This window comes from Pectinophora gossypiella, chromosome 21, assembly GCF_024362695.1.
Source record: "Pectinophora gossypiella chromosome 21, ilPecGoss1.1, whole genome shotgun sequence".
Lineage (NCBI taxonomy): Eukaryota > Metazoa > Arthropoda > Insecta > Lepidoptera > Gelechiidae > Pectinophora > Pectinophora gossypiella.
The window spans coordinates 11,509,799-11,535,005 of record NC_065424.1 but is presented as its reverse complement, the minus strand read 5'-3'; the positions used below and the strand labels follow the sequence as shown (position 1 = coordinate 11,535,005).

At 43.2% G+C, this 25,207-nt stretch overlaps 1 protein-coding gene across 19 annotated transcripts in view; it reads left to right on the top strand.

Moving 5' to 3' along the window:
• The window catches only part of LOC126376453 (microtubule-actin cross-linking factor 1), a 278,361-nt gene that overhangs the window by 214,251 nt on the left and 38,903 nt on the right, over positions 1–25,207 (top strand). For all 19 annotated transcript variants that reach the window (XM_050023773.1, XM_050023772.1, XM_050023782.1 and 16 more), the window contains 34 exons: positions 393–550; positions 1,064–1,195; positions 1,601–1,713; positions 1,900–2,041; positions 2,361–2,527; positions 2,924–3,083; positions 3,747–3,943; positions 4,287–4,477; positions 4,925–5,049; positions 5,606–5,766; positions 6,174–6,298; positions 6,915–7,114; positions 7,463–7,657; positions 7,903–8,127; positions 8,850–8,984; positions 9,635–9,874; positions 10,719–10,889; positions 11,285–11,479; positions 12,151–12,282; positions 12,649–12,782; positions 13,169–13,361; positions 13,955–14,181; positions 14,372–14,516; positions 15,795–15,914; positions 16,331–16,528; positions 16,902–17,065; positions 17,413–17,512; positions 17,944–18,129; positions 18,527–18,645; positions 19,847–20,005; positions 20,296–20,527; positions 21,411–21,599; positions 21,928–22,082; positions 24,795–25,020. In XM_050023773.1, coding sequence (XP_049879730.1) covers positions 393–550; positions 1,064–1,195; positions 1,601–1,713; positions 1,900–2,041; positions 2,361–2,527; positions 2,924–3,083; positions 3,747–3,943; positions 4,287–4,477; positions 4,925–5,049; positions 5,606–5,766; positions 6,174–6,298; positions 6,915–7,114; positions 7,463–7,657; positions 7,903–8,127; positions 8,850–8,984; positions 9,635–9,874; positions 10,719–10,889; positions 11,285–11,479; positions 12,151–12,282; positions 12,649–12,782; positions 13,169–13,361; positions 13,955–14,181; positions 14,372–14,516; positions 15,795–15,914; positions 16,331–16,528; positions 16,902–17,065; positions 17,413–17,512; positions 17,944–18,129; positions 18,527–18,645; positions 19,847–20,005; positions 20,296–20,527; positions 21,411–21,599; positions 21,928–22,082; positions 24,795–25,020 — 5,711 coding nt within the window. The remainder of the gene's footprint in view (positions 1–392; positions 551–1,063; positions 1,196–1,600; positions 1,714–1,899; positions 2,042–2,360; positions 2,528–2,923; positions 3,084–3,746; positions 3,944–4,286; positions 4,478–4,924; positions 5,050–5,605; positions 5,767–6,173; positions 6,299–6,914; positions 7,115–7,462; positions 7,658–7,902; positions 8,128–8,849; positions 8,985–9,634; positions 9,875–10,718; positions 10,890–11,284; positions 11,480–12,150; positions 12,283–12,648; positions 12,783–13,168; positions 13,362–13,954; positions 14,182–14,371; positions 14,517–15,794; positions 15,915–16,330; positions 16,529–16,901; positions 17,066–17,412; positions 17,513–17,943; positions 18,130–18,526; positions 18,646–19,846; positions 20,006–20,295; positions 20,528–21,410; positions 21,600–21,927; positions 22,083–24,794; positions 25,021–25,207) is intronic.

Genomic DNA, 25,207 nt, shown 5'->3' with positions numbered 1-25,207 from the left:
ACGCATCTAAACTGCAACCGGCTTTAAACAGTCTTCCTTCATTAGTCTGAAATTTCCAGTCAATAGTTGTACATTAAGTTTTGCCTATACGATTATTTCCGGCGTTCACTCAACGATAAGAGGGAGAATGAATACTCGACACTCTGGAGGCACCCACTGAACTGCATGGTTATGGAAGTGTCTGTCAGCTTAGATTCTGGCCAAACTATTTACTTTCATCCACCACTCATATCTTTAAAAAAAAAGGTTCTGTACGATCTACTCTGAACGGGTGTGCGTGTACGAAACGATTTATGAATGTGAGGCAGCAAGAGAAGCGTGTCAGGTTCGAAGCAAATGGAATTTCATAGTCACTGATGCAAGTTTATGTACGTGTTTACTTTCTCTTACAGAACTATCCCCAGTTCAGCAGCAGCTGTCTGAGATCAACAACCGATACAGCCTGCTGGGCACCAAGCTGGCCGACCGCCAGTCGGAGATCGACCACGTCAGGGAGGAGGTGCGCAAGCACCTCGACAGCTTCCGACAGCTCAACACCTTCCTCGATAAGGTGAGATACTCCTATAATTCCACAATCTACAAAACTAGCATCTACAGAACGATGCTCTACGTATCTCGAAGGTTATCAGCAGCTCAGTGGATTACAATTCCAAGAAACAAAAAATACCCAATATTTATTGGTCACCTCACCAAGCCTGATATCAAAGTCAGCTGCCATAAGCCTCTAACATGGCTCGTAGCATAGAATATAGAATAAATACGTATAGAGCAACGTATACCGCGAAAGATCACTAACTGACTCACTCATCACAGAAACAACACTTGTAGTTTAGCTATGAGTAAACATTTTTGAGGGTTCCTTTTAGGACGTAGATACTCACTAAGCAGGGATTTTGCAAAATTCCACTCCTAAGGGGGTGAAAAGGGGTGGTAAAGTTTGTATAAAACTTCTACTAATAGTAGGTTTCACGCGAACGAAGATTCAGATAACAGTTAGTATTACTTGAAATCTGTCACAACAATTATCTTTACATTATATAACTTTTTTTTCAATTTTGATCAGGTTCAAAGACAACTGCCCAAGGACGCGGTGCCGAACACGAAGGAGGAAGCAGACAAGACCATCAAGCAAGCGCGCGCCGTGCTCGAGGAGATGTATGAGAAACAGAGCATACTAGACTCCACAAAGACTCAGGTATGCTGGGAATAGGCTACTTGACAACTTAGTCAAATGAGACATGTGATTCAGCATTGTGCTCACCATATCACAACAAATCGCTTCTCTCAAATCTTCAGATTATGTAAACGGACCCCGTGAGTAACGTTTTTGATGATGAATATTAGAGAGGCGAATTTTATTTTACACTGATTATTATAAAAGGACTTACGATGACCAAATTGGAGATGTCCTTAGAAAAGGTTCAATACGATCTACTCTGAACCGGCGTGCGTGTATGAAGCGATTGATGAATGTGGAGGAAGCAAGAGAAGTGTGTCAGGATCGAAGCAAATGGAATTCTATAGTCTCTGCTTACCCCGGTGGGAAATAGGCGTGAGTTTATGTATGTATGTATATTATAAAAGCAAAGTTTCTTCTCAGGTTCGTGAGCTTCTGAAACGCAAGCAAGGTGTGCAGGGCGCCGACAGACTCCATCACGAGATGGAAGATGTCGCTTCCAGGTGGAAGGCTCTGCATGACGCCTTCAAGGACAGGTAATGTACCGATTAAATAAAATGCTTAAATAAATGTCCTGGAATTCGGACTTTGGGAGCTCATTGGTTATCAGAAACACCCCCATGTCTCTATTAAATTTTTCATTTTGAACGTTAACCTTTGGGCCACCAACACATGGTGAATCACGAACGGACTTGTTTATCAATACAAGCTTCAACCCCTAGGATCCGTCTGATGGAAGAGCTGAAGGACTTCCACGACACACACAGCAACCTCACCGGCTGGCTGGGTGCCAAGGAGCGCATGATGGCGGCTCTCGGACCCATCTCTGCTGACTCCAGGATGGTGCAGACTCAAGTGCAACAGGTAAAGTACAAACTTATCTTTTTTTGACGAGACTTACTGTAGATAAATTAACAGAAATGATTGGAAGAGGAATGCATGTTGTGCCGACCCCATATGACATGAAATCATCTTTCTTATATCCTGTAGGTTGTGAGGTTGATGACCAACCTCTGCCGCCAAAGGCTCTAAACATTATATCACTAAGAGTCGAAACTCCCCTCCTACAGTGAAACCGTTCAATTGGTTTTCTCTGGTTCTAATCGGTTTTTTTTTACTTTTATGCATGTTCAGAAAATAAAAATATATTCTATTCCGTTCTCACAACAACCTCTCTTTCCAGGTGCAAGTCCTCCGTGAAGAGTTCCGCACCCAGCAGCCACAGTTGGCTCATCTCGAGGAGGTGTCGTCCGGCATACTGTCGCGTCTGGACCCGCGCGCGCCCGACGCAGCCAAGATCAAGACCAAGGTCAAGGAACTGCAGGATCGCTGGAATGATTTGCTTAACAAGTTAGTACAGATTCTCTCGATTATATTACTCATTTGATTAAAAAAAAAATCAATAATTAGTATCGTTTTAGGGACACTCTTGTAACACCGGAAGTCAATATTTTAACCGTAAACGCAAAAATATCCTAGACTCTTTTGTCTTTTTGTAAAAGATTTGTCTAGCAGCTTTGGAACTGATCTAGCAACATATGTCGCACATAATTTGTGAATACAAAGCTAAGGTCCATTTCACCTACAAGCCTTTGTATCAGCATGAAGAAGTTTTCATCAACTTTGACACTCTTAAACGGAATTTTCCCAACTTTTTTTGTGTCTTTTCTTATTTGTATCCTGGTAATATTTATTGGATTTAAAATCTGAAATAAGGGTTTATTAATCATTAATCGTTATCCTCAGACTGGAGGCGCGCGCAGATAGCCTGGGTGCCGCCGCGGATACGTCCCGCGAGTTCGACGCTGGCCTGGCGCGCCTACGGGACGCTCTGCAGACCATCAGCGACAAGCTGGACGACGTCCCGCTTGAGAAGGAGCCTGAGGAACAGCTGAGGAAGATTGAGGTATGTACATGGAAGAAGATAGGGCGTTTATTCTGGAACTTTATACACGTTTTTTGCACGTACATATGGTGTTGATGACATCTTGGAAATAGATGGCCGCCCCCTCGCACGAGTTACGTGTAATTATAAGCAACGAATAAACAGTGATTTACAGAATAAAATTGGTATTTACGCTTCGTTGGATTCCAGCTAAGTAGTTAACGCAGTGTGCGCCAAATGTGCAATAAATAAAAAAAATCTTGGTTAAAAGAAAATCCCTCGCCCTCACACAACAATAGTTCACAGACAGTATGGAAGGTAGCAAGAGGGAAACCAATGTCCTATTTCCCTGATGATGATGATGATGATTTCTCTAAAAGCAGCATGGAAAAAATGTTACTCCGACAAGAGCGTGGCTCTTGAGTCAATGATGCCACTAAGCCACCAAGCTACGTAAGTTGTGCGGTGTGATGATTAGAAAAGTAATTTTGACAACATGATTTTAAGAGATGTGTCCGAGCATTAGTGACATTGCTATGGTGTGAAAAAGTATAGTACCTCGTCCATCTGCCTTCTTCACGTGTTGTCAGACATTTACTAGGTATCTTAGGTTATCAGGTGATATTGTGACCTATCGCGAACCTATAATAAACCCTTTAAATAACCCATACGATTTCTCCACAGAACCTAGAACGGCAGCTAGAGGGTCAACGTCCGCTCCTGGCGGACCTGGAGTCTGCCGGCGCTGCGCTGGCCGACGTGCTGTCAGACCCAGCGTCGCGGCAGGACATACAGAGCAAGCTCGGCGCTGTAGCTCGGCAGTATGATAACCTGCAGCGCAAGCTGGACCACCGCAAGGCTGAGATCGAAGCTGCTTTGAAGTGAGTGGAAAGTCAAAAAATCTGAAAAAACAACTTGCATTCTTTTTGTAACAGCATTCGTTCTTTAAAAGTGGTGCTTATCAGTAATGTGGAGGTATGTGACCTAACCTACATTGGGCTGACTTTCCCTTCGCGGGTCGGTAGGTCAGACAGGCAGTCTCTATTGTAAAAAACCGGACCTGTCATATCTTCAGGTTAGATAAGCAGACCCTGTGAAAAACGAGCTAACGCTATGGAAAGATGCGTATCAGTAAATTCGCAATGATTGGCCTTCCACAAATGAGATGGACGCTGTGCTTACAATTATATATATACCAGCATTTAACCTAAGCTACTTTCCCAGGGACGGTCGCAACTTGGAGGAGACAGTGGCCCGCACGCTGGGCTGGCTGTCGTCAGAGCTGGGCGCGCTGCCGGGCCGGCTGCAGGTGCCGGCCGACCGCCAACGTTTGCAGCAGCTTCTGGACAAGCACGAGCCGCTGTACCGCGACCTCACGCAGCGTGAGCACGAGATCATCATGCTCATAGACAAAGGTAGGCGTTTTGGTGTAAAACCTGCCGGGTTTTGGTAGATTTAAAGTTCTTCTTTCAACTAGGGCAAGTACCTTTATCACTTCTCTTTCTCGAGTTAATGGATGACGATGTAAACTAGTATCTTTGCCATTTTTTCTTCGTGTTCTCTTCTTCTTCGTGTCGAAGTTGGGATGTTTTTTGAAGATTACAGGTTTTCATTTAAAAATACTGAATTTATACAAAGTTCAGAGGATTTTGATAATCAAGGAGGAGTCTCCTATTGGACCTTTAGAAATGTTTTAGAGGGTTGGCAAGAACTCTAGGTGAGTCTACGTAGGCTTGTGCGTTAGAAAGGTCAGTTGAAGTTCAAAGTCTACCGTCGAAGATATATTAGCTGATACGACCACATTACCTACAAAACAACTTGTTTTCTTCATCACTCCCTAACCTACCTCCTTCTCGTCCCAGGTCGTGAGATGGAGAAGAAACCGGCCTATCAGGGTCTGCGCAAGGACCTCGACCGCATCCAGTCACACTGGGAGAAACTCAAGCGGGAGACTGTCGACAGATACAACCGGCTGCAAACTGCTATGGTAAGTTGACTCTTCTTTTATGGTGTGGGTTGTGAGGTGAAATAATACTACGTATAGATTGTGCAACTCTCCGCTCCCCACAAGCGGCTGAGCTAGGTTTAAACATATAGATTCAGATGTCACACACACAGATGCGCGAGTACGATAACATCAATGTGTGGTGTCTGTGTAATATGAGGTTATTTGTGTGAAGTGTCCGGGATGTGGTACAGGTAATATATTAGGTAGATGTTACCATTAGTATTATTGTTTTCACCCGATTACGGGTGGGAATAATTTGCATTGGTGTCCATGAAAGGTATATAATCTGTTTTCTTTATCGACCAACCTAACCAGCCTACGTTGAATAAATGATTATGATTATCTGACGAGAAGCGCCGGCATTGACAATGAATTAAATTTTAATATTTAAGTACATACCTATGTAATGTTGCACGCCCGATTGGGTTAAATTGTACCTAAGAACTGTATTTTTGTTATGTATGACATTTTTTTTGTACTGTAAAGAACCTCTGAAAGAAAATCTGTTCTTTGACTTTGACCTTCATCCCTTCAGGAACACTGCCGCAAGTACAGCAAGGCGCAGGAGTCGTTCCTCCCGTGGCTGTCAGACGCTGAAGAGAGGCTGAGCAAGCTGCCGGCCGCTGCCTTCACCAAGAAGGAGGTTGAGAAGCAGCTGCGAGAGCTGCAACATATCCGGAATGATATCTGGAAGAGGTAGGGTTAGAGCAACTTTATGGTGCCATGGTCCTCACGTTGTGGTTTGGGTGTTGTGAGTGGTGGGTACTTAGTTCATCTTCAGAGCATACTCCATCATGCTGCTCCACTGCGGGTTGATGGAGGTTTACGCCTAGTAGCTCGGACCAACTGCTTAACGTGTCCTCCGCTCGAACCATCCTACTTTTTCGGACAATCGGGTGATTCAAGTCGCCAATATCCTTACCAAACAAACGACAGTTACACAAAGTGATTTCGACAATGTACCCATCGTGAATCGTACCCCGACCTCCAGATCGTGAGCCTAACGCGCTAAGCACTAGACCACGGAGGCTGTTACCCATTTTCTAATAAAGACATATTTTTTTCACTGATGTTTTTTATTTATATTTATATTATACCCAAAGGTCTGGCGAGTATGAGAACAACAAGACGCTGGGCGAAACGTTCATATCAGCGTGTGACGTGGATCAGGACATCGTGCGCAAGCAACTCGACAACATGAAGGAGAGATGGGACCGACTCAACAACGGTTAGTAATGACGGCGCGACTTTATCGACTATTCATTAATTTTCATCGTAATTCTTTCCACAACCAACATCTTCTAGAAAGGTCGGGGAACAAGTCAAACTCTTCTTTTCAGTTCTTCTTTTGTTTCGTTCGCTATAATTCTCACTTCCGTTCACGCCTTTTCTGTTTACTTTTTTAATTAATTAATTAATTAATATAATTTTGATTGTACAGTAAGAATATGCTGTAAAAATATGTTCGATTTTAAAATAAGATGGTTCTATCAGATCGACACCTTCCTACACAGTTTTCGAGGAGGTACTGGAAGGAGGCCTTTGCCTGCCAGTGGGACATGACAGAATGCATAAGATTAATAAAATATGAAATTTGGCGGAATATTTTTTCCATAAAATATTAGTCTGTTTATCATCCTATTTATAGTATCATTACAGAAACATCTTCTTTACAGCATTTATAATTTTCATTGAAATTCTTGAATCCTATCACTTTTCGGATCGATTGCGTTTGAGCCGAAAAGAAGAGTCGCAAGATAGTATCTCATTTGGCTGGTTGTCATCCAGTCTACTATCCTATTATACGAATACAGCGTTCTAACTCCATCTTTTTCCCCCAACAGAGGTCCTCCAGCAAGTGGAATTCCTGGAGTCCACGGCCCGCAAGCTGGGCGAGTTCTCAGAGCGCGTGCGCGCGGTGGAGACGCCGCTGCAGCGCTGCGAGGAGCGGCTGGCCGACGCGCTGCACGCGGCGCCCGCGCAGGCCGCCGAGGCCGTGGCGCGGCTGGCCGACCAGATACACGCGCTCAGGGCGCCGCTGCAGGTAACCCACGAGATTGTTTACAGCTTTGACCAAACAGGCCGAAATCTACCTATAGAGAGTGAGTTCCTACTGAAGCAAAGCAGAGCAAAGACATCTGCCGGAGGAACTATTACAACGTGCAAAAGAGAAGACGCTGTCTACAGTCTAGTTTTCTATACTTACATTATTTGGTATTCATTGCAATAAAACTACCTAAAATCATTTAATGAATGTAAACTATCATTCGTAAAGTAATATATAGATTTCTAACCTTAGGAAATGAATATTATGTATTAAAGAAGTATAAAACAGATTATTTCCCAAAGCCCCTCATAACCACTCACTCACAGGTCAAATCTTCTTCCACAGAGCATCCACTCGGCAGTGGACGACATAGTGACTCTCGCGCAAGAGTGCGCGGGCCCCGACACGGCGTCCCGCGCGCGACACGTGCTGGAGGAGCAGGCGCAGGCGCTGGCCGAGCGGGTGGACGACCTGGAGGCCCGCGCTGGCGACGCCAAGGGGAAACTCGCGGGGGCTGCTGCCGCTTTGTCGCATTTCCAAGTACGTGCAATATAATAAAAAAATAATTGTGCTGCATAAATGTTTAAAAATCATTTAGCCATGTCAAGGGCCTTTGGCGGCTCAATAATAACACTGACACGATAAATGACGAAGAAGATTGTAGTTTTGACAGTCCGACATTGGGGCAGTGTCACATCGCTGATTTTCAGCAGTGCCTCAAAAAATACTAATATCGGTTCTATAATTATCAATCTTTTGTAAACATCCCCAATTACCCTTCACAGGAGAAAGTAAAGAACCTCTCCCACGACTTATCCGATCTGGAAAAGGAGTTGGACGCCATGAAGCCTCCTGGGCGTGACATCAAGACCGTGAAGCAACAGCTGGATGACGTCGGGCGCTACTACAAGCAGCTGGAGAAAGCAGAGGATCTGATTGCTGACACCGAGCGCGCCGCCGAGGCTCTTGTCGACAGCGGCTACGCTGATTCCTCTAAGACTAGGGACCAGGTGAGAGCATAGATTCGAAATTTGATTTCGAGTTAGCTTTGTTTGGAGACTATAGACACACCTTTGACTTTCAATAGCTCTTCGCGTTAAAGTGAAAATCACGTAAGCGCATTTTTTAAAAAATACATTCTAATGTGGTTCTCTTTATGAAAACTTCTAAAAATTTTTCAATTCCGTATCTTTTGCATTAGACCAATATTATTATTTTTATATGTGTACTAAAAAAAAACTTCTACTTACTAAAAAAATTAAAAACAAATGAATTGCTATACCTGTATGAAGATGAAGCGGAATCCATTTTGCATTTTAATTTCGTTTTTTATTGCTACCGGAAGGTTTTGTTATAAAGAAACAGACAGAATGTGTCTGTTTTTGTTTTTTTTTTTCTTTTTCAAGAAAAGCGGTGGTTTTCTATATAACGCGACGCCAATGTAACTTTAAGATGTCTTATGATAACTTTTGGCTCAGTGCACTCCCACGGCTGAAGATGTGTCTGTCAGTACGTTGTCAAACGTGATGTTTTATGTGCAAAAGACAAGATGACTGGGTCAAATCGAAGATTGAAACAAATGATAGTCTCTGATTACCCCGGTGGGAAATAGGCGTGAGTTAGGCATGGGTGTGTGTATGTATGTTCTGCAAGAACCACAGATCAATGCTTAATCTTACTACTGCACTTTTTATCTTGTCATTTTAATAACCCAACCAATTTCCTCCCCCAGGTGGAAGGTCTTCGCAAACAGCTGGGCAAGTTGGATGAGCGAGCCCGGGCGAAGGAGCAAGATCTGGACGACACGCTAAGCAAGCTGGAGGCCTTCTACAAGGCTTACGATTCTGTCATGGATGATGTGGCTGAGGTAAGATTAAACCATGATTACTCTGTTATGTGCTGCATATCTAATACAACGGCTGCAGAGGCGGAGATGGGAGCCATCGATACGGCAATGAAGGACGGAAAGGGCGCGTCACAGGGACTGTAACCTGGAACCTGACAGAGGGCAGCAGTAACTGTCAGTACTATTCAGAGGCGGAGGACAGAACTCCAAGTACGGCTTCGAAATAGACTACTCTGGGCGCCATCCCACTCGCGTGAGACAGAGTACTGCGGGGCGGAAGGAAAGAGGGAAACCACTGCCCTGTTTTTCCCTAAAATGTAGCATGGAGAATGCTACAGCGACAAGAGCGTGGCTCTTAAATTTGTGATGATGATCTAATAGTTATAGTAGAGCGAGCGTCATCATCATCAACTGCCTACCCTCGTGCACTGCTGGGCATGTGCCTCTTGTATGATACGCCACTGAGCTCGGTCCTCGAAGTTACTTGAAGAAAAGAAAGCTAAATTTTCTACCTCAAAGACGTTTAATATTTTAATAGGTTTCATTTAAAATATGCGTAAAATTAATATTATTTTGTTAGAATCCAATTTCTTGTATTAATTCAAAAGTCAATAACCATTTCTTTGGAAAACCTTACAAAAACACCGTCTAATTCCTCTGTCACCCCACAGGCCGCAGAGCAAGTGCGCAGTCTAAAGCCAGTATCATCAGAAGTCGAACAAATTCGCGCCCAACAGAAGGACTTTACCGAACTAAAGCGTAAGACTCTGGAGCCACTTGGCCAGAACGTCGGCCATTGTAACAAGATCGGCCAGGGACTCGTCAGGTCGGCCTTACAAGGAGTATCTACTCAACAGCTCGAGAAGGACTTGGAGAAGATGAACGATAAGTGGAATGCTCTTAAGGAGAAGGTGAGTTTTTGATGATTTTTTCTCTCTGAATCAGCGTTTATAATTACTTCGATGGTATCCTCGCGTGTGGGTATTGTTCAAGCACGTTTACGGCTAAGATCGAGTATGTCAGCCATGTAAAATTTGACCAGCGAATCTCTTAATTTAAACGCCATGAGGATTGTCTACGCACGGACCCCGCGCCCGCCGTCGCGTTCCCCGCCGCTGTCGCCCCCCGCGCCCCGCGGCCCTCTCTGGAGCTTCACTCCTTGTCCGACCGCGCTCGCGACAACTCATTTCCAAAATTGTATTTACTTTCTATTTTCATTATACCAGTTTTCATTTACAGTCCACCTCTTTTATTCAGTTATCCCAGGCTAATACAAGGATTATTTTCTTTCTGAATCCTTCTGTCATGCCTACCATCATCCAAGGCATGTCTGACTTAAGGACTGAGGGCCCCCCTCTCCAACATAATTGATCGTCATTAAATGATGGCTGGTAATCTGACACCAAGAGAATTAATTCCATCCCAAAAAGGAATAATCCTTTCTAAATACCATGTACTATCAAGAAATATGCCGGCTACTATTTGTATCAGCAAGTATGTAGTCACAACATGAGCCATGTCATTCATACACTCAATAGTAACCCTGACATCAGTTTTGATGAGGTCAGTTATTGATTTCACAACCCACACTGGAGAAGAAGAATACCGAGTGCGACTTGAAGATATCTTTTAGTGACTTATCTTCTGCCCATCTGACACGCTTTGATTTCATTGATTTGATTACAAATAAACGAACATTTATTCACTTTAATTTTAACGACACCATGATTAAACCCATATCTACCTGCCCCCCAGATGAACGAACGTGAACGCCGCCTGGATGTCGGTCTGCTGCAGTCCGGCAAGTTCGCTGAAGCCCTAGCTGGGTTGGAGAAGTGGTTGTCAGATACTGAGGACATGGTCAACAACCAGAAACCACCCTCCGCTGACTACAAGGTCGTGAAGGCGCAGTTGCAGGAACAGAAGGTGAGTTGGACTCATTGAATTTAGAGTTGTTAGGCTGATAATTTGGCGTTTTCTTTAAAAAAAAAGGTTATTACCTAAAGATTAGGTTTTGATGGCGCTCCGGTTTTGAAACAGTAATAAAAAGTTACATACATACATACATAAACAGCCTATATACTTCCACCAACGCGAGGGAGTATGGTGCATACTCCACCACGCTGCTCAAATGCGGATTGGTGGAGGTGTTTTTACGGCCAGTAGCCGGGACCAACGGTTTAACTTGCACAGAATCATCTTACTTTTTCGGATAATCCGGTGATTCAAGCCAATAGAAAAAAAGAATAAAAAGTTATATTTGTTTTATTTTTAGCCTTAGATAGACCTATTCAACTGACCTTCTTATTCCATCCCAACAGTTCCTGAAGAAGATGCTGCTGGATCGTCAGCAGTCGATGTCTTCGCTCTGCGCAATGGGCAGCGAGGTGGCGGCGGGCTGCGAGCCGGCTGAACGCAAGGCTATAGAGAAACAACTCAAGGGCCTCATGGTGCGCTTCGACGCGCTCTCCGCTAACGCTCAACAGAGAATGCTGGACCTTGAACAGGCTATGAAGGTAGGAATCATGGGTTCTCCTAAATGTAACTTTCCACAGATGGTATTCGCTACTGAGCTTAGTGTGGAAGTTCGTGCTACTTTAATCAATTGATTGTCTCAATAATCCTATCTCCTACAACGTAAATCATTTGAGGGTCCCAATAATACTATTTCCTACAATGTTCACTTACGGTCTCAATATCTCTTGCCGTAGTAAAAGAAAACCAGGTATGCTCAATCCTATGAAAAGCCGCCATTGCCAGCCCTTTGATAACGTCAGTGTTACCATTAAATCGGTATCTCCAACGTTCCAAGGACGTAAATTTTATTACTGAAAATTAAGTGAATTACTGACTAATGTATTTAATTATTATTACTTGTCACATTATATAAAAATCCATTAAAACTGTAAGTAAATCTTTTACAAAAAGTTCAAAATTTCCTTCCAATGTAAATTAAAAATGTTGGTCGTAGGTAATTTACGTATTTTTTTACGAAATGGCAACGCAGTGTGTGATGACGTCAGCTGGGCTAACCTTGAAATGTTAGCTGTTACTTTTGAGCATACCTACCTGGTTTGTTTATACCATGTCTGCTACAACGTAAATTACTCGAGGGTCCAAATAATCCTAACTCCCACAAGTACAATTGACCCATATGATGACCCAACTGTTTACTGCGTGTGTGCAGGTGGCGAAACTATTCGAGGAGCAGCTGCAGCCGCTGGTGGAGTGGCTGACTGGCACGGAGCGCCGCGTGCGCGCGCTGGAGCTGGTGCCCACGGACGAGGAGAAGATACAGCTCAAGATACGCGAACACAAGGTAGCTTTTACAATAGAGATGCAACATTGAGCCTTCTCAATGGGAGGGTTTGCCAGCACAGCGCCCAGAATGGCGCAGGCTTGTGATGAGGCGAGTCCACGAGTTCGAACAGCAGCGCACGGCAGACCTCGACTATGCGCGGGAGTTCACTGTAAAGATAGGCTACTTAAGCCATCTTCGGGCGCATCATCGTCGAAAATCGATTTTGGGTTTTTCTTTCCTACATTTTGAACATTTTCTTTTGTATGGAAACAGTGACAGATTTTTAATTGAAATTAGAAACTACTATTAAATATGGTGTCAAATAGTTCTTAACAAAAAAAAAACTACTTTTGAGCATGTAATGATACCCGAGTTTGTCCTCAGGCGATCCACGAAGACATCTTATCGAAGCAGCCGGCGTTCAAGCAGCTGACGGAGACCGCCTCCACTCTCATGGCGCTGGTCGGAGACGACGAGGCTGTTGCTCTGGCTGACAGACTGCAAGCTGCTACTGACAGGTAGGCTTATACCTCATCATCATCACTAATTTAAGAGCCACGCTCTTGTCAGTGGAGTATTCTCCGTTCTTGTCTGTCAAATGCCAATTCTTTAACTTCCTTAGAAGACACTACATTCGCCTTATCTTTAATCTGTTCCATGTAACCTCTTCTTGGTCTTCCCCTTCCTCCTGTGATGTTTTCTAATAAGTTGTTTTATTTTAATGGTTATACCTAGCTATAGAATAAAGAAAAAAACTACGTATAGCACGGTAATTCTCTGCCCCGCACCAATTCGTATCGGGCGCCGACCTGTAAGACCTAGAAGGACTTACATTGACCGTCTTTTGACCCCTTAGTTGTTCAAATTGCGCCATTACATTGAAAATGTGTGTGTCTATCAACAGATACCAAGCTCTAGTCGACCACAGCCTGAACATCGGCGAGCTGCTAGACAACTCCCGCAAGGGTCTGCGCCACCTCGTGCTGACCTACCAGGACCTCTCCGCCTGGATGGACTCCATGGAGCAATACCTGGCCAAGAGGAAGATACTGCCCGTTCATATGGACAAACTGCTCAGGCAGATGGATGAACTCGCTGTGAGTATACTTGTGGAAAATGTTGCGTATATGATTCTTCGGTGACACAGTACCGAAAAAAGTCTACTTGATTGTACTAATAGCGATTGAAGGTGTCTTTCTTGTCGGAAATGTTTAATTAAGATTTTGAACTTTTGCTGCGCCGTATTAGAAATCGAACAACGCGACGGTGGCTACACTACGCATACTAATTCTAGCGACTAACACCCTTTATACAGGGTGTCACTAACGAAAACCTAGGGGGATGATTCAGTCAATATCAAGTGGAATTTCCTGCTGAAAAATGCATGAAAATTCATGAGTTTTTAAATTATTTTCGTGAGCATTAATCTCACGATCTGGAAGTCCGGGTCCGAATCCCGATGGGGACATTGTCAAAATTACTTTGTGAGAATGTCCTTTGTTTGGTAAGGACTTTGCCTGAATCGCCTAATTGTGCTTAAAAGTAAGATAGTGCCGTGCTTCGGAAGGCACAAATTATTTTCAATCCCATATTGTGCATAGAACCCAAATTGATAATTAAAAATGACAAATTATTAAAATTCGTAATAGTTCGTACTCATTCTCTAATCCCAAAATTCCCTTTTCCTCAGGAAAAAACCGAAGAGATAGCCGCCAAACAGGAGGCAGTAGACAGCACGGTGGAGTCAGGCCTGGAGCTGATGAAGCACATCTCTGGAGACGAAGCTCTGCAGCTGAAGGACAAGCTGGACGCGCTGCAGCGGCGATACAATGACCTCACGTCGAAGGGCGCTGACCTGTTGCGCGTGGCTTCGGAGACACTACCGCTGGTGCAGCAGTTCTACAACAGTCACAACAAGTAAGTGCACTCCCATCTTTTATTTTTGTAGACTTGAGGTCGCAGGTTCGAATCCAGCACAGGCCTAAACCAACGATTGTCGAATTTGTTTTCGAATTCATGTTTGGATCATAAATTATCATGTGCTCAGCGGTGAAGGAAAACACTTTGAAATTATTTAAATACTTCTAACACGATAATTCCCCCACAGGCTGACGGAATGGATGTCAGGCGCTGAGTCGTGCCTGCAGGCGGTAGAACCGAGAGAGGAGGATATTCTGCGTCTGGAAGCTGAGCTGCAGGAGTTCAGACCTGTACTCGACAACATCAACTCCATTGGACCACAGTTGTGCCAGGTGTGTACAGAAATGCAGATATGTATTTATATATTCCAAGTCGAATACAAAAAATAAACAATGTCAATAGGCAAAAACACCGTTTTACCAAGAATAATATTTTGTATTATTTACATCATTAATCTATTAATAATTATTTGAGCCGTGGTAGCCCATTTAATATAACGTTTGTCTGTCATTTTAAGGTCGCAGGTTCCAACCCAGCACGGGCCTAATTTAAACCAATGATTGTCGAATTGTTTTCGAATTCATTTTTGGATCATAAATGATGATCACGTCACTAATTTATTTAATTACTATCATTTGTCACACATATAAAAATCATTAAAACTGTACGTAAATCTTTTACTAAAAGTACAAAATTTCCTTGCAAAGTAAATTGAAAACATTGGATGTGGGTAATTTATTTTTTACGAAATGGCAACATAGGGTGGGATGACGTCAGCTGGGCTAACAGTCAGTTTTGAGCATACCTGGTTTTCTTATACCATGCTTTGACAGGTCTAATTGTCGCATTGAGATATAAAATGTTATCTTATTCTTCTTCTTCTTATCGTGTCGATGGCAAACTAAATTGTATCGGCCCAAAACTTGGCAACAAGTATGGCGCTATCTGCAGCGCTCATCAGATCCTCCTGCGTACAGGTGTTCGGGCACGCAGGACACGATGTAAGATGTTCCATCGTTTGGGGAACAGTGCCGCACTTGCACTTTAAGTCCGAGCCATCCGAGAAACCCCACCTGAACAAATTGTCCTTACTTCGGCCCACCTGAGTCCGAAGTCTATTTAGAGACTTCCAGGTAAGCCAAGGCAAATCAAGACCTGGCGGAGGTCTCTCGGACGGCGAAACAAAAGGTTTTGGGAGGTGTACCCGTTCCTGCCAGATCCTGCATCTTTCTTTAGAGCGATCTTATTGAAATATAATAATACCCTGACACCAGGGTTGATGAGGTTAGTACTCCACCTCACAATCCACACGATAGAAGAAGAAGATTGAAATATAATCAATAATAGTACTGAACTTGGGGGTTAAAATGGCCACATCGAAGCAATTCATCTAAGAAAGCAATATTGCAATTTGACATTTGCGCATATAAAAGTAAGTGCGCAATGCAAACAAATGTCAAGTAGTTTCTTAGATGAATTGCTTCGATGTGGCCATTTTAACCCCTCAGGTTGTTCTGTTTAATAGAATGCATATGACGTAATAAAAAACAAGAAACACTTATTCTTTTGTTATTTCCAATTAGTTTCTAACATTCCATCTCTCCCATCAGATCTCCCCCGGAGAAGGCGCGACCCACATCGAAGGCATAGTGACACGGGACAACCGCCGATTCGACACCATCGCCGAGCAGGTGCAGAGGAAGGCTGAAAGACTGCTGCTTAGCAAGAAGGTAAGTTAGAAAGAAAGAAAGAAACTTTTATTATAAAGGGTCCGTGGTCCAGTGGTTGAGCGTTGGGCTCACGATCTGGAGGTCCCGAATTAGATTCCCGATGGGGACATATCACAAAAAAATAATTTGTGGTTCCCAGTTTGGTTAGGACATTACTGATCACCAGATTATCTGAAAGTAAGATGATCCGTTTCGGAAGGCACGTTAAGCCGTTGGTCCCGATTACTACTTACTGATGTAAGTAAGTAGTCGTTACATGAGCCATGTCAGGGGCCTTTGGCGGCGCAATAGTAACCCTGAGGGTTAATGAGGTTGGTTACCTCACAACCCACACGATAGAAGAAGACCACAGTAGCAAATAAAAACAAAACACGTAATAACACAAGTAATTAGTAACCCCAATATTCCCCCCTTAGCGCTCACTGGAAGTGGTAGGCGACATGGAAGAGCTCCTGGAGTGGCTGCGTATGGTGGACGGCCAGCTGCGCTCGGCCGAGCCGCCGTCGTGCGAGGCGGGCCGCGTGCGCGCGCAGCTCAAGCAGCAACGCCCGCTCAACGACGAGGTGGCCGCGCAGCGCGTGCGCGTCAGGGACCTGCTGGGACAAGCTAAGAAGGTAAATTGATGGACAGGAAACCTGGTAAAACTATAAACTGTAAATTTGGTAACTCTGTTTTTTGTTATAAGTATATTTTTTGCATGCATGAAGTCTTTGATGAGTAGTCTCTGCTTAGCGCAACGGGGAAGCGTGATTATTTACGACTATATTCCAATTGGGGTAGTCAGAAGTGCATCTATCGCAAGATGAACTAAGTACCCATACCTCATCGAGTTTTCTATTAGACCAATGAGGTGGTGAGGCGTATCGCCGTCTAAAATAGTCGAGCCAAGTTAATGAAAACTGCACTTAAGATATATTAATAACTCATTGGTGAAGACCGTCATCAGGGTTCGAACCAAAAAAAAACTAAGAGAATTATTCTTTTCAGGTCCTTCGCGAGTGCCAGTCATCAGACGAGACAGCTGCCATCAGGGAGCGAAGCGAAGAACTTCGGGAGATGATGGAAGAGGTTGGCCAACTGAGCGCCGAGCGGCTCGCCGCACTAGAGCAGGCTCTACCGCTGGCGGAACACTTCGCCGACACGCACCACGGGTATGTACCTCCTATATTGACTGTAACATAGCATAAGCTGGGGTAGTCAGAACTACATCCATCACAAGATGCACTAAGTACCCACACTTCATCGAGCTTTCTGTTAGACCAACGCGCAACATGATAGGTCGTATCGCCGTCTGTAACGGTCGAGCCAACTGTATTAGTGAAAACTGCACAGCTAGCTAACTAGTGGAACAGCGTGGTGGAGTATGCTCCGTATCACCTCCCATTGATTGAGGAGAGGCCTATGTCCAGCTGTAGGACGTATAAAGGTTATTTACGTATGTTATGTTAATAAAACTAACCATAACTGGCTTTTTAATGTTTTTGTACAATTTCCGCAGACTATCCTCTTGGATGGACGACATGGAGAAGCAGATCCAGATGCTGGCGATGCCGGCGCTGCGGCCCGAGCAGATCGCTCAGCAGCAGGACAAAAATGAGGTCAGGGACCTTTTTTAACAAACCAGGGAAACCTTCCTATTGCTGACTCCCAACTCCCGCCAAAACTTGCGTGTATATTGCCATAGTAGTAGTAGACCTTAAATGCCAATATTTTGAAGAGTACTCTAAACCGGCGAGCATGCGTTTGATGAGAGTGAAAGAAGCGAAAGTGGAATTCCGTGGTCTTTGCCTACTCCAACGGGAAATAGGCGTGGTCTTATATATGAATGTATTTTGGAGACTGCGTCTGAGGCTAACATTTGGAGTTGACATGAAGACTTTTTACTTCCTACGACGTTTTTAATATTCCTAATTGGACAAAGAAGAGTACCATCTAACCAAGCTTTCTATAAATCAATGGTGAAGATTTGATACGCTTTCCCTATTATATATTGTATCTATCATAAACACTGTTAACTTTACACCCTCAGATGCTGCAACAATCGATCGCCGGGCACAAGCCGCTGGTAGATAAGCTGGTGAAGACTGGCGAGGCGCTCGCTCGGCTGTGTGGTGACCATGACGCCGCCACGCTGCAGGACATCGTCGACGCCGATTGCGAGCGGTACAACGCGCTCAGGGCCGAGCTGCGCCAGCGGCAGCAGCAGCTGGAGCAGGTGAGAGATATCAGCCAGCAGTATACAGGGTGTTTGTGACATCGTAATGATTTTTTTTAACGTGACTCATTGAAGATTTCCCCCAAATAGCATTAACTACTTGGCCGGAAACTATGAAACTTAATGGTGCCTATGAAGAAGTATTCTATGTTTTTATGCTACGTATTCTGTTGCTGCAAACTACTGCAGCTTCTCAACTTGTCCAGCCGAGAAACAATAGCTGCAAGAAAAACTTCGGAACAGGGCTTTAGACACCACCTTCCTATTATCCAGTTTTTCACAGGGTCCGCTTACCTAACCTGAAGATTTGACAGGTCCGGTTTTTATGTCCCCTATGTATGTCTGTATGTATGTCTCCTAAACCGATGATCTGACTTATAGTATGTTGTGTCCCCAGGCGCTACAAGAGTCAAGCCAGTTCTCGGACAAGCTGGAGGGCATGCTGAGGGCTCTGGCGGGCGCCAGCGACCAGCTGGCACGCGCCGAGCCCGTGTCGGCCCACCCGCCCAAGATCCAGTACGTACATATCATCATCATCAGCCCATTAACGTCCCCACTGCTGGGGCACGAGCCTTCCCTATGGATGGATAGGGAAATCGGGCCTTAAACCATCACGCGGGCCCAGTGCGGATTGATGGTTATTAACGACTGCTAATGCAGCTGGGACCAACGGCTTAACGTGCTTTCCGAAGCACGGAGGAGCTCGAGATGAAAACTTTTTTTTTGTGGTCACCCATCCTATGACCGGCCTTTGCGAAAGTTGCTTAACTTCAACAATCGCAGACCGAGCGCGTTTACCGCTGCGCCACCGAGCTCCTCGTACCTATACACGAGTATTAAATGTATACACTACGAAACTATGTCACATTAACTTTTTTGACAAATTAAACCGTAAGTCTCATTAAATGTCAAATATGATAGTGCGACAGGGTTCTAAAAAGGGTACATGATATTGCTGATGACTATACAACCGATATTGCACTTTATTTGAACAGCCTTAATTTGAGGGATCTTATACTGGTGCTAATTCCTGTAAACACCATCTAATTTTATTTTAAGTTATATCTGTCATTTTTTAATCGGACGAAAAGGAAAGGGACGGGTAATCGGCAAGCATAAAATGTATGGAACACACTTCAATTTTAAACACAAATCTAAAACAACCCTATAAAAAATTTGCATTGGCTAATAATCCGACAGAATTATGCCTGTCGATTGTCCGTCCCTTTCTTTTTCAGCAGATAAGGAAATGACAAATATAACTTAAAATAAACTTGGATGGTGTGTACGGGAATCAGCACCAATTTCTATGAACGGTTACGAACATTAATATGTATACACTTTAGTACCATGCCACATTAACTTTTTTGACAAATTGAACTGTAAGTCTCACTAAATGTCAAATATGTTAGTGCGACAGAGTCCTAAAGTGGGTACATTATATTGCTCATGACTGTCAATAAATCTTTTTTTTCTTTTGTTTTCTTATTGGAAACGTTACGTACAGTCATGAGCAATATCATGTACCCACTTTAGGACTCTGTCGCACTAACATATTTGACATTTAGTGAGACTTACTGTTCAATTTGTGAAAAAAGTTAATGTGACGTGGTACCAAAGTGTATACATATTAATGCTCGTGACCGTACCTATATATTTTTTTTTCTATATACAAGCACAATAAAGTACGTATAAAACAAATTCATTTCTATCACAGGGATCAGATAGAAGAGAACAACGCGCTGGTAGAGGACTTAGAGAAGCGTTCGGAGGCGTACCACGCGGTGAAGCGCGCCGCCACTGACGTCATCAACAAGGCGAGCAAGTCCGACCCCGCCGTCAGGGACATACGCAACAAGCTCGACAAACTTAACAAGTTAGTAAACATAAAACATAAACAACCTATATACGTCCCTCTGCTGAGTACAGGCCACCCTCAAACAACCGGAGGGGATATGAAGCATACTCCACCAAGCTGCTCTATTGCGGGCTGGTGGTGATTTTACAGCTGATAACCGGGACCAACGGCTTAATGTGCCTTCCGAAGCACGGAATCATCTTACTTTTAGCAGCTTCCGTGGTCTAGTGTCTTCCGAAGTACAGAATCTTAACTTTTTCTGACAATGGAGTGATCAGCCCGCAATGACGCTCGTAATTGCTCGCCAGGCTATGGGACGAGGTGCAGAAGGCGAGCACGGAGCGAGGCCAATCCCTGGACAGCGCGCTGGAGGCGGCGCGGCGCTTCTGGGCGCAGCTGCACGCCGTCATGGCCACGCTGGCCGAGCTGCACGACACGCTCAGCGCGCAGCCGCCGCCCGCCGCGCAGCCCCGCGCCATCCAGGCGCAGCAGGTCGCGCTGCAGGAGATACGACACGAGATCGACCACACCAAGCCCGACGTGAGTTCGCTTTACTACACAATACGTTAAAGTAAAAGATATTGTATAAAACCCCAAGGAAGTGTACGATTTACAAATGAATATAATTGTTTCTCCGAAACAATTGTTATTGTTCCTCGCGCATTAATTTCTATTCTTGTCTTACAAAGTTCCGAGATTATTATCACATAATACATTGTACTAAATTATATAACTATTACTAAAAAAGAATACAATTTGTCAAACAATCAGAAACACACGTAACTTCGTCACATCCGACAAACATCGAACAAAACATAAATAGCTTACAAAGTGAAAATTATCTCTGATAAATCTGACTTGGAAGGGACTTGAACCTGGAGCTCTTGTCGCAGAATTGTTTACCTAAAATAGAGCGAGTTTCCTGAAACTTCGAAGTAACTTATTGTAGATTTGAAACAAATGGCATTAAGTACTTGGACATATGGAGAGTGCTTAGAGGTCTCGGTACAAAAAATTAAGTCAGCCTGTGGGTGCCCAAATCGGTACGAATTAAAAACTACCCACAAAAATGTACAAAACATACCACGAATATGTAACTAAATTCAATTCACATAAAATTATACTTGTAATGCACCTTTCTCATTCTTTAACACTGAATGAGCCCCCTTTATGCAGATTCTGTTTAAAGGAGGATAAGACCCCATTACACCTGCTTTGCAGCTGTGAGGTTCTCATACACAGTAGAAGCTGAACACTTGGGGGCCACATAATGAATCCCCAGGAGGCCATGGAGCTTCCTCCGAAAAAGACGCTCGATCTAATCGAACGGATTGGTCTAGAGGAGTTTTAAATGCAGGGATTTGGATAGGGTTGCATTAGTTCGAGTTCAAACTCAAATAATAATAATAAACTTCACCCACAGGTTGAGAAAGTCCGCAAGACTGGCTCAACCCTGATGTCGCTATGCGGCGAGCCAGACAAGCCAGAGGTGAAGAAACACATGGAGGACCTGGACAGTGCCTGGGACAACATCACGGCGCTCTACGCTAGGAGGGAAGAAAACCTCATCGATGCCATGGAGAAGGCGATGGAATTCCACGATACTTTGCAGGTATGGCATTTTTATTATTCTATAGGTAAAAAGATTGGCCACCATTCAGTAACAGCCTTAGTCCATCCGATGTCGTCTCGTCTTGCCAATGGATGGTATGCGATATGGAGGCAAACCACCAGCCCGGTGATCGGATGACATTGTGAGGTATGCCGGAAAGCAATGGATGAGACTTGCACAGGACCGGAAAAGATCGCGTGAAAGAGAGAGGTGAGAGAACAGAACCCTCTCTCTCAGGATACAGGCTGGATAGATAGATAGGAAAAGATTGTATACGTTTGAATTATTCTGTTGAAAATTATAAAATAATTGCAATCTTCCTCCTTAGAACCTGCAAGAGTTCCTGGACAAGGCGGAAGACAAGTTCTCGCGCATGGGTCCTCTGGGCTCGGACATCGACGCCGTGAAGCGACAGATCTCGCAACTCGCCTCCTTCAAACAGGAGGTCGACCCGCACATGGTCAAGGTCGAAGCTCTCAACAGGTATGGTCTTTTTGTTAATCGTAACTTCGGAGAAGTGAAATGGTTTATGGTATAACTTAGGAGGCCTACCATCAGCTAGTGAAAGTTATCGAGTTATGTAATTGGGTCGTGTACTAGGTTTTGCTATGAAAATAAATAATCAGATGAACTAATTATTCACACCTATTCGATGTATGGCTCTCATTACGTTGAATTTTACGTTGACGTTCTCAGATGTCTTGGCAGGCCTCCAGATTCTTGATTTAATGTATTGGTGACGGCTAATTTTTGTGATAATTTTCAATGGGGTACAACACATATTGTAATTGTTAACGATATTATTGAAAAATATTGTTGTTTTTTAACTTTACCCCGCACAGGTTATGATCCTACCTATCCCTGCACTAAAGTGAGCTAATTTATTTGGGTATTTTCCAAGGTCCTACAAGTCTAAAAGTCTTAATGAAAACAACTTTTTTCTTTTTATTTAATGTATATACTCATTTTAATCAAGAAAAACGCAATAATTAGATCTATATTCTATCATGCTTTTCTATGACGTCACGGTTTTAGTTTTCATACAAATTCCACAGCAACTTCTTGTTGACTAAATGGAAACTACCCAATTACTTACAATACCAGGTGTGTTTTAAAATGACAGCTAACATTTCAGGTTAGCCCAGCTGACGTCACCCTGCGTTACGTTAATTTACTTTGAAAATATTTATTTACAGTTTTAATGATTTTTATTTATGTGACAACTAATAGTAATTAAGTACATGAGTCAGTATTTAATTTAATTTTCAATACTAACATTAACGTCAATGGTAACACTTACGTCATCAAACGGCTAGCAATGGCGGCTTTTCATAGGATTGAGCATACCTGGTTTTGTTATGCCATGCAATTACTCGAAAAGTATTTTACACCCACCGATGAGTCCCGGATTTCCACACAAAAAAGGACTTTGGGTTATATCACCTAAAATTGTTGTTGGGAATGGTTAAAAAGTCCTTTGTCCGTGGTTTCGATTTTGGTGAACCAAACTGCAATTTAGTTTAAAAGTTCGAAATTGGCGCCAAATCTTTTTCGCGCTAAGCGAAAGTAAAGGACGGCACCATTTTTGGAGCTGTCAAAATATATTACTTTTTTCTTCGTCCATTTAAAGGTCAAGCTAAGATCAACAGAACATACTGCCTATAACTAAACTATTTTAAGTTTTGTCAGCCAAAATCGGAACATTGGGCGTCTAAAATCAATAATACCCGTATTTGTAAACTAATTGTTATGTTTTCTATTTCCCACGCGTGGACTGATCGACCTTGAAGGGGATTGATGAGGCAAGGACTTAACATTATCCTTTATGTGTGATCGCTTGTATTTTGTACCGTATATTCATAGACCTCCTGTAACAAATAGACAACCAATCTCTGTAAAAAAGTGTCCGCGGCGTGTAAAGACACAGTACGGTCACGAGAACTAATATGTATACACTATGAAACCATGTCACATTAACTTTTTTGACAAATTAAACCGTAGGTTTCATTAAATGTCAAATATGATAGTGCGACAGGGTTCTAAAATGGGTACATGATATTGCTCATGACTGTACAACCGATATTGAACTTTATTTTAAACAGCCGTAGTTTCAGGGAAGCCGTATCTAACTTATATACTGGTGCTATTTCCCGTAAACACCATCTAATTTTATTTTCAATTATTTCTGTCATTTTCTTATCCGCCGAAAAGGAAAGGGACGGGTAATCGACAGACATAAAGTTACGGAACACACGTCAATTTTAGGAAATCTAAAACAACCCTGTAAAAAATGTTACATCGGCCAATAACCCGACAGAACTAAGTTGACAGCATATGTCCCTTTCCTTTTCGACGGATAAGAAAATGACAGGTATAGCTTAAAGTAAAATTCGATGGGACTGGATTCAGTACTAGTGTCTAAAGATGGTTTATTCTTAATGCATGTTTCGCTTTTTTAATTGCATTTATTCCTTTTTTGCATATTTACACTTGATGAGGTTGGTCATTTGATCTCACAACCCTCAGGAGAGAAGATTGCATGTTGATCCTTCTCTCTCTCTCTCTCTCTCTCTCTCTGAAATCTGATCTTTCGTTTTGAATTCTGTATCTATGTTTGTCCTTTAAACATTACGCTGATGATTTGTTACTAAAGCATGTTTTAAATTTGATCTTCGATTATTTGAACTAAGAATGTTTGTATTTTCATCTTCTATCTCTTTCATCTCAATTTAAACCTCTTTTCAGTATGTACTTTAATCGCTGGTTTTCATACTTTTTCTATTAGATATCGGAATAAAAAGCAACTTTCGACCTTACAAATTCTTCCAACACCATTTTCGTACAACTCCATTACATCTAACCCGCCGGCGTGGTCGACGATTTGCCTCATTCAGCGCTTATCGCTATCGGCCCACTACCCAGACGACGTCCTGTTCTGAACGTCTGTTCTGTTGTCTTAATTTTTTTATCTGGTAGGAGGCCTCAGCGCTCCCTATTTGTCCGGCCAAGTAGTTAATGCCATCTGAGGCAAATCTACAATAAGTCACGTCAAAAACACACTTTATACCACCTCTCTTCGTTTTTCACATTCCAAACTACTTCCAAATAAAGAAATGTGGAGTTTTCTTTGAATACTTTGAACATATTATGTTAAAGGAAATGTATTTTTATTTAAAAAAAAATATAACCTTACAGACAAGCCCAAGAGCTGACAGAGCGCACGTCGTCAGAACAGGCCCAAGCCATCAAACAGCCACTGACAGAGGTCAACGCCCGCTGGTCTGCGCTGCTCCGAGGCATGGTGGAACGTCAACAACAGTTGGAGAGAGCTCTTCTGAGACTTGGACAACTCCAACATGCTTTAAGAGAGCTGCTGGCTTGGATCCAGAACACGTCCGACACGCTGGATACTTTGACGCCGGTAAGTTCAAATGCCGTTTGTATTAGGACGAAAGAAGCATCAGAAAAAACCAGTTAAACGTCATAAAATATATAACATATACACTGCTGGGCACAGGCCTCTCGTCAATCTACCGAAGAGGGTATAGAGCATATTCCAATAAGAAGAAAAATCATTTTAAATTACGGTAATTTGACGAAGCCCCGTC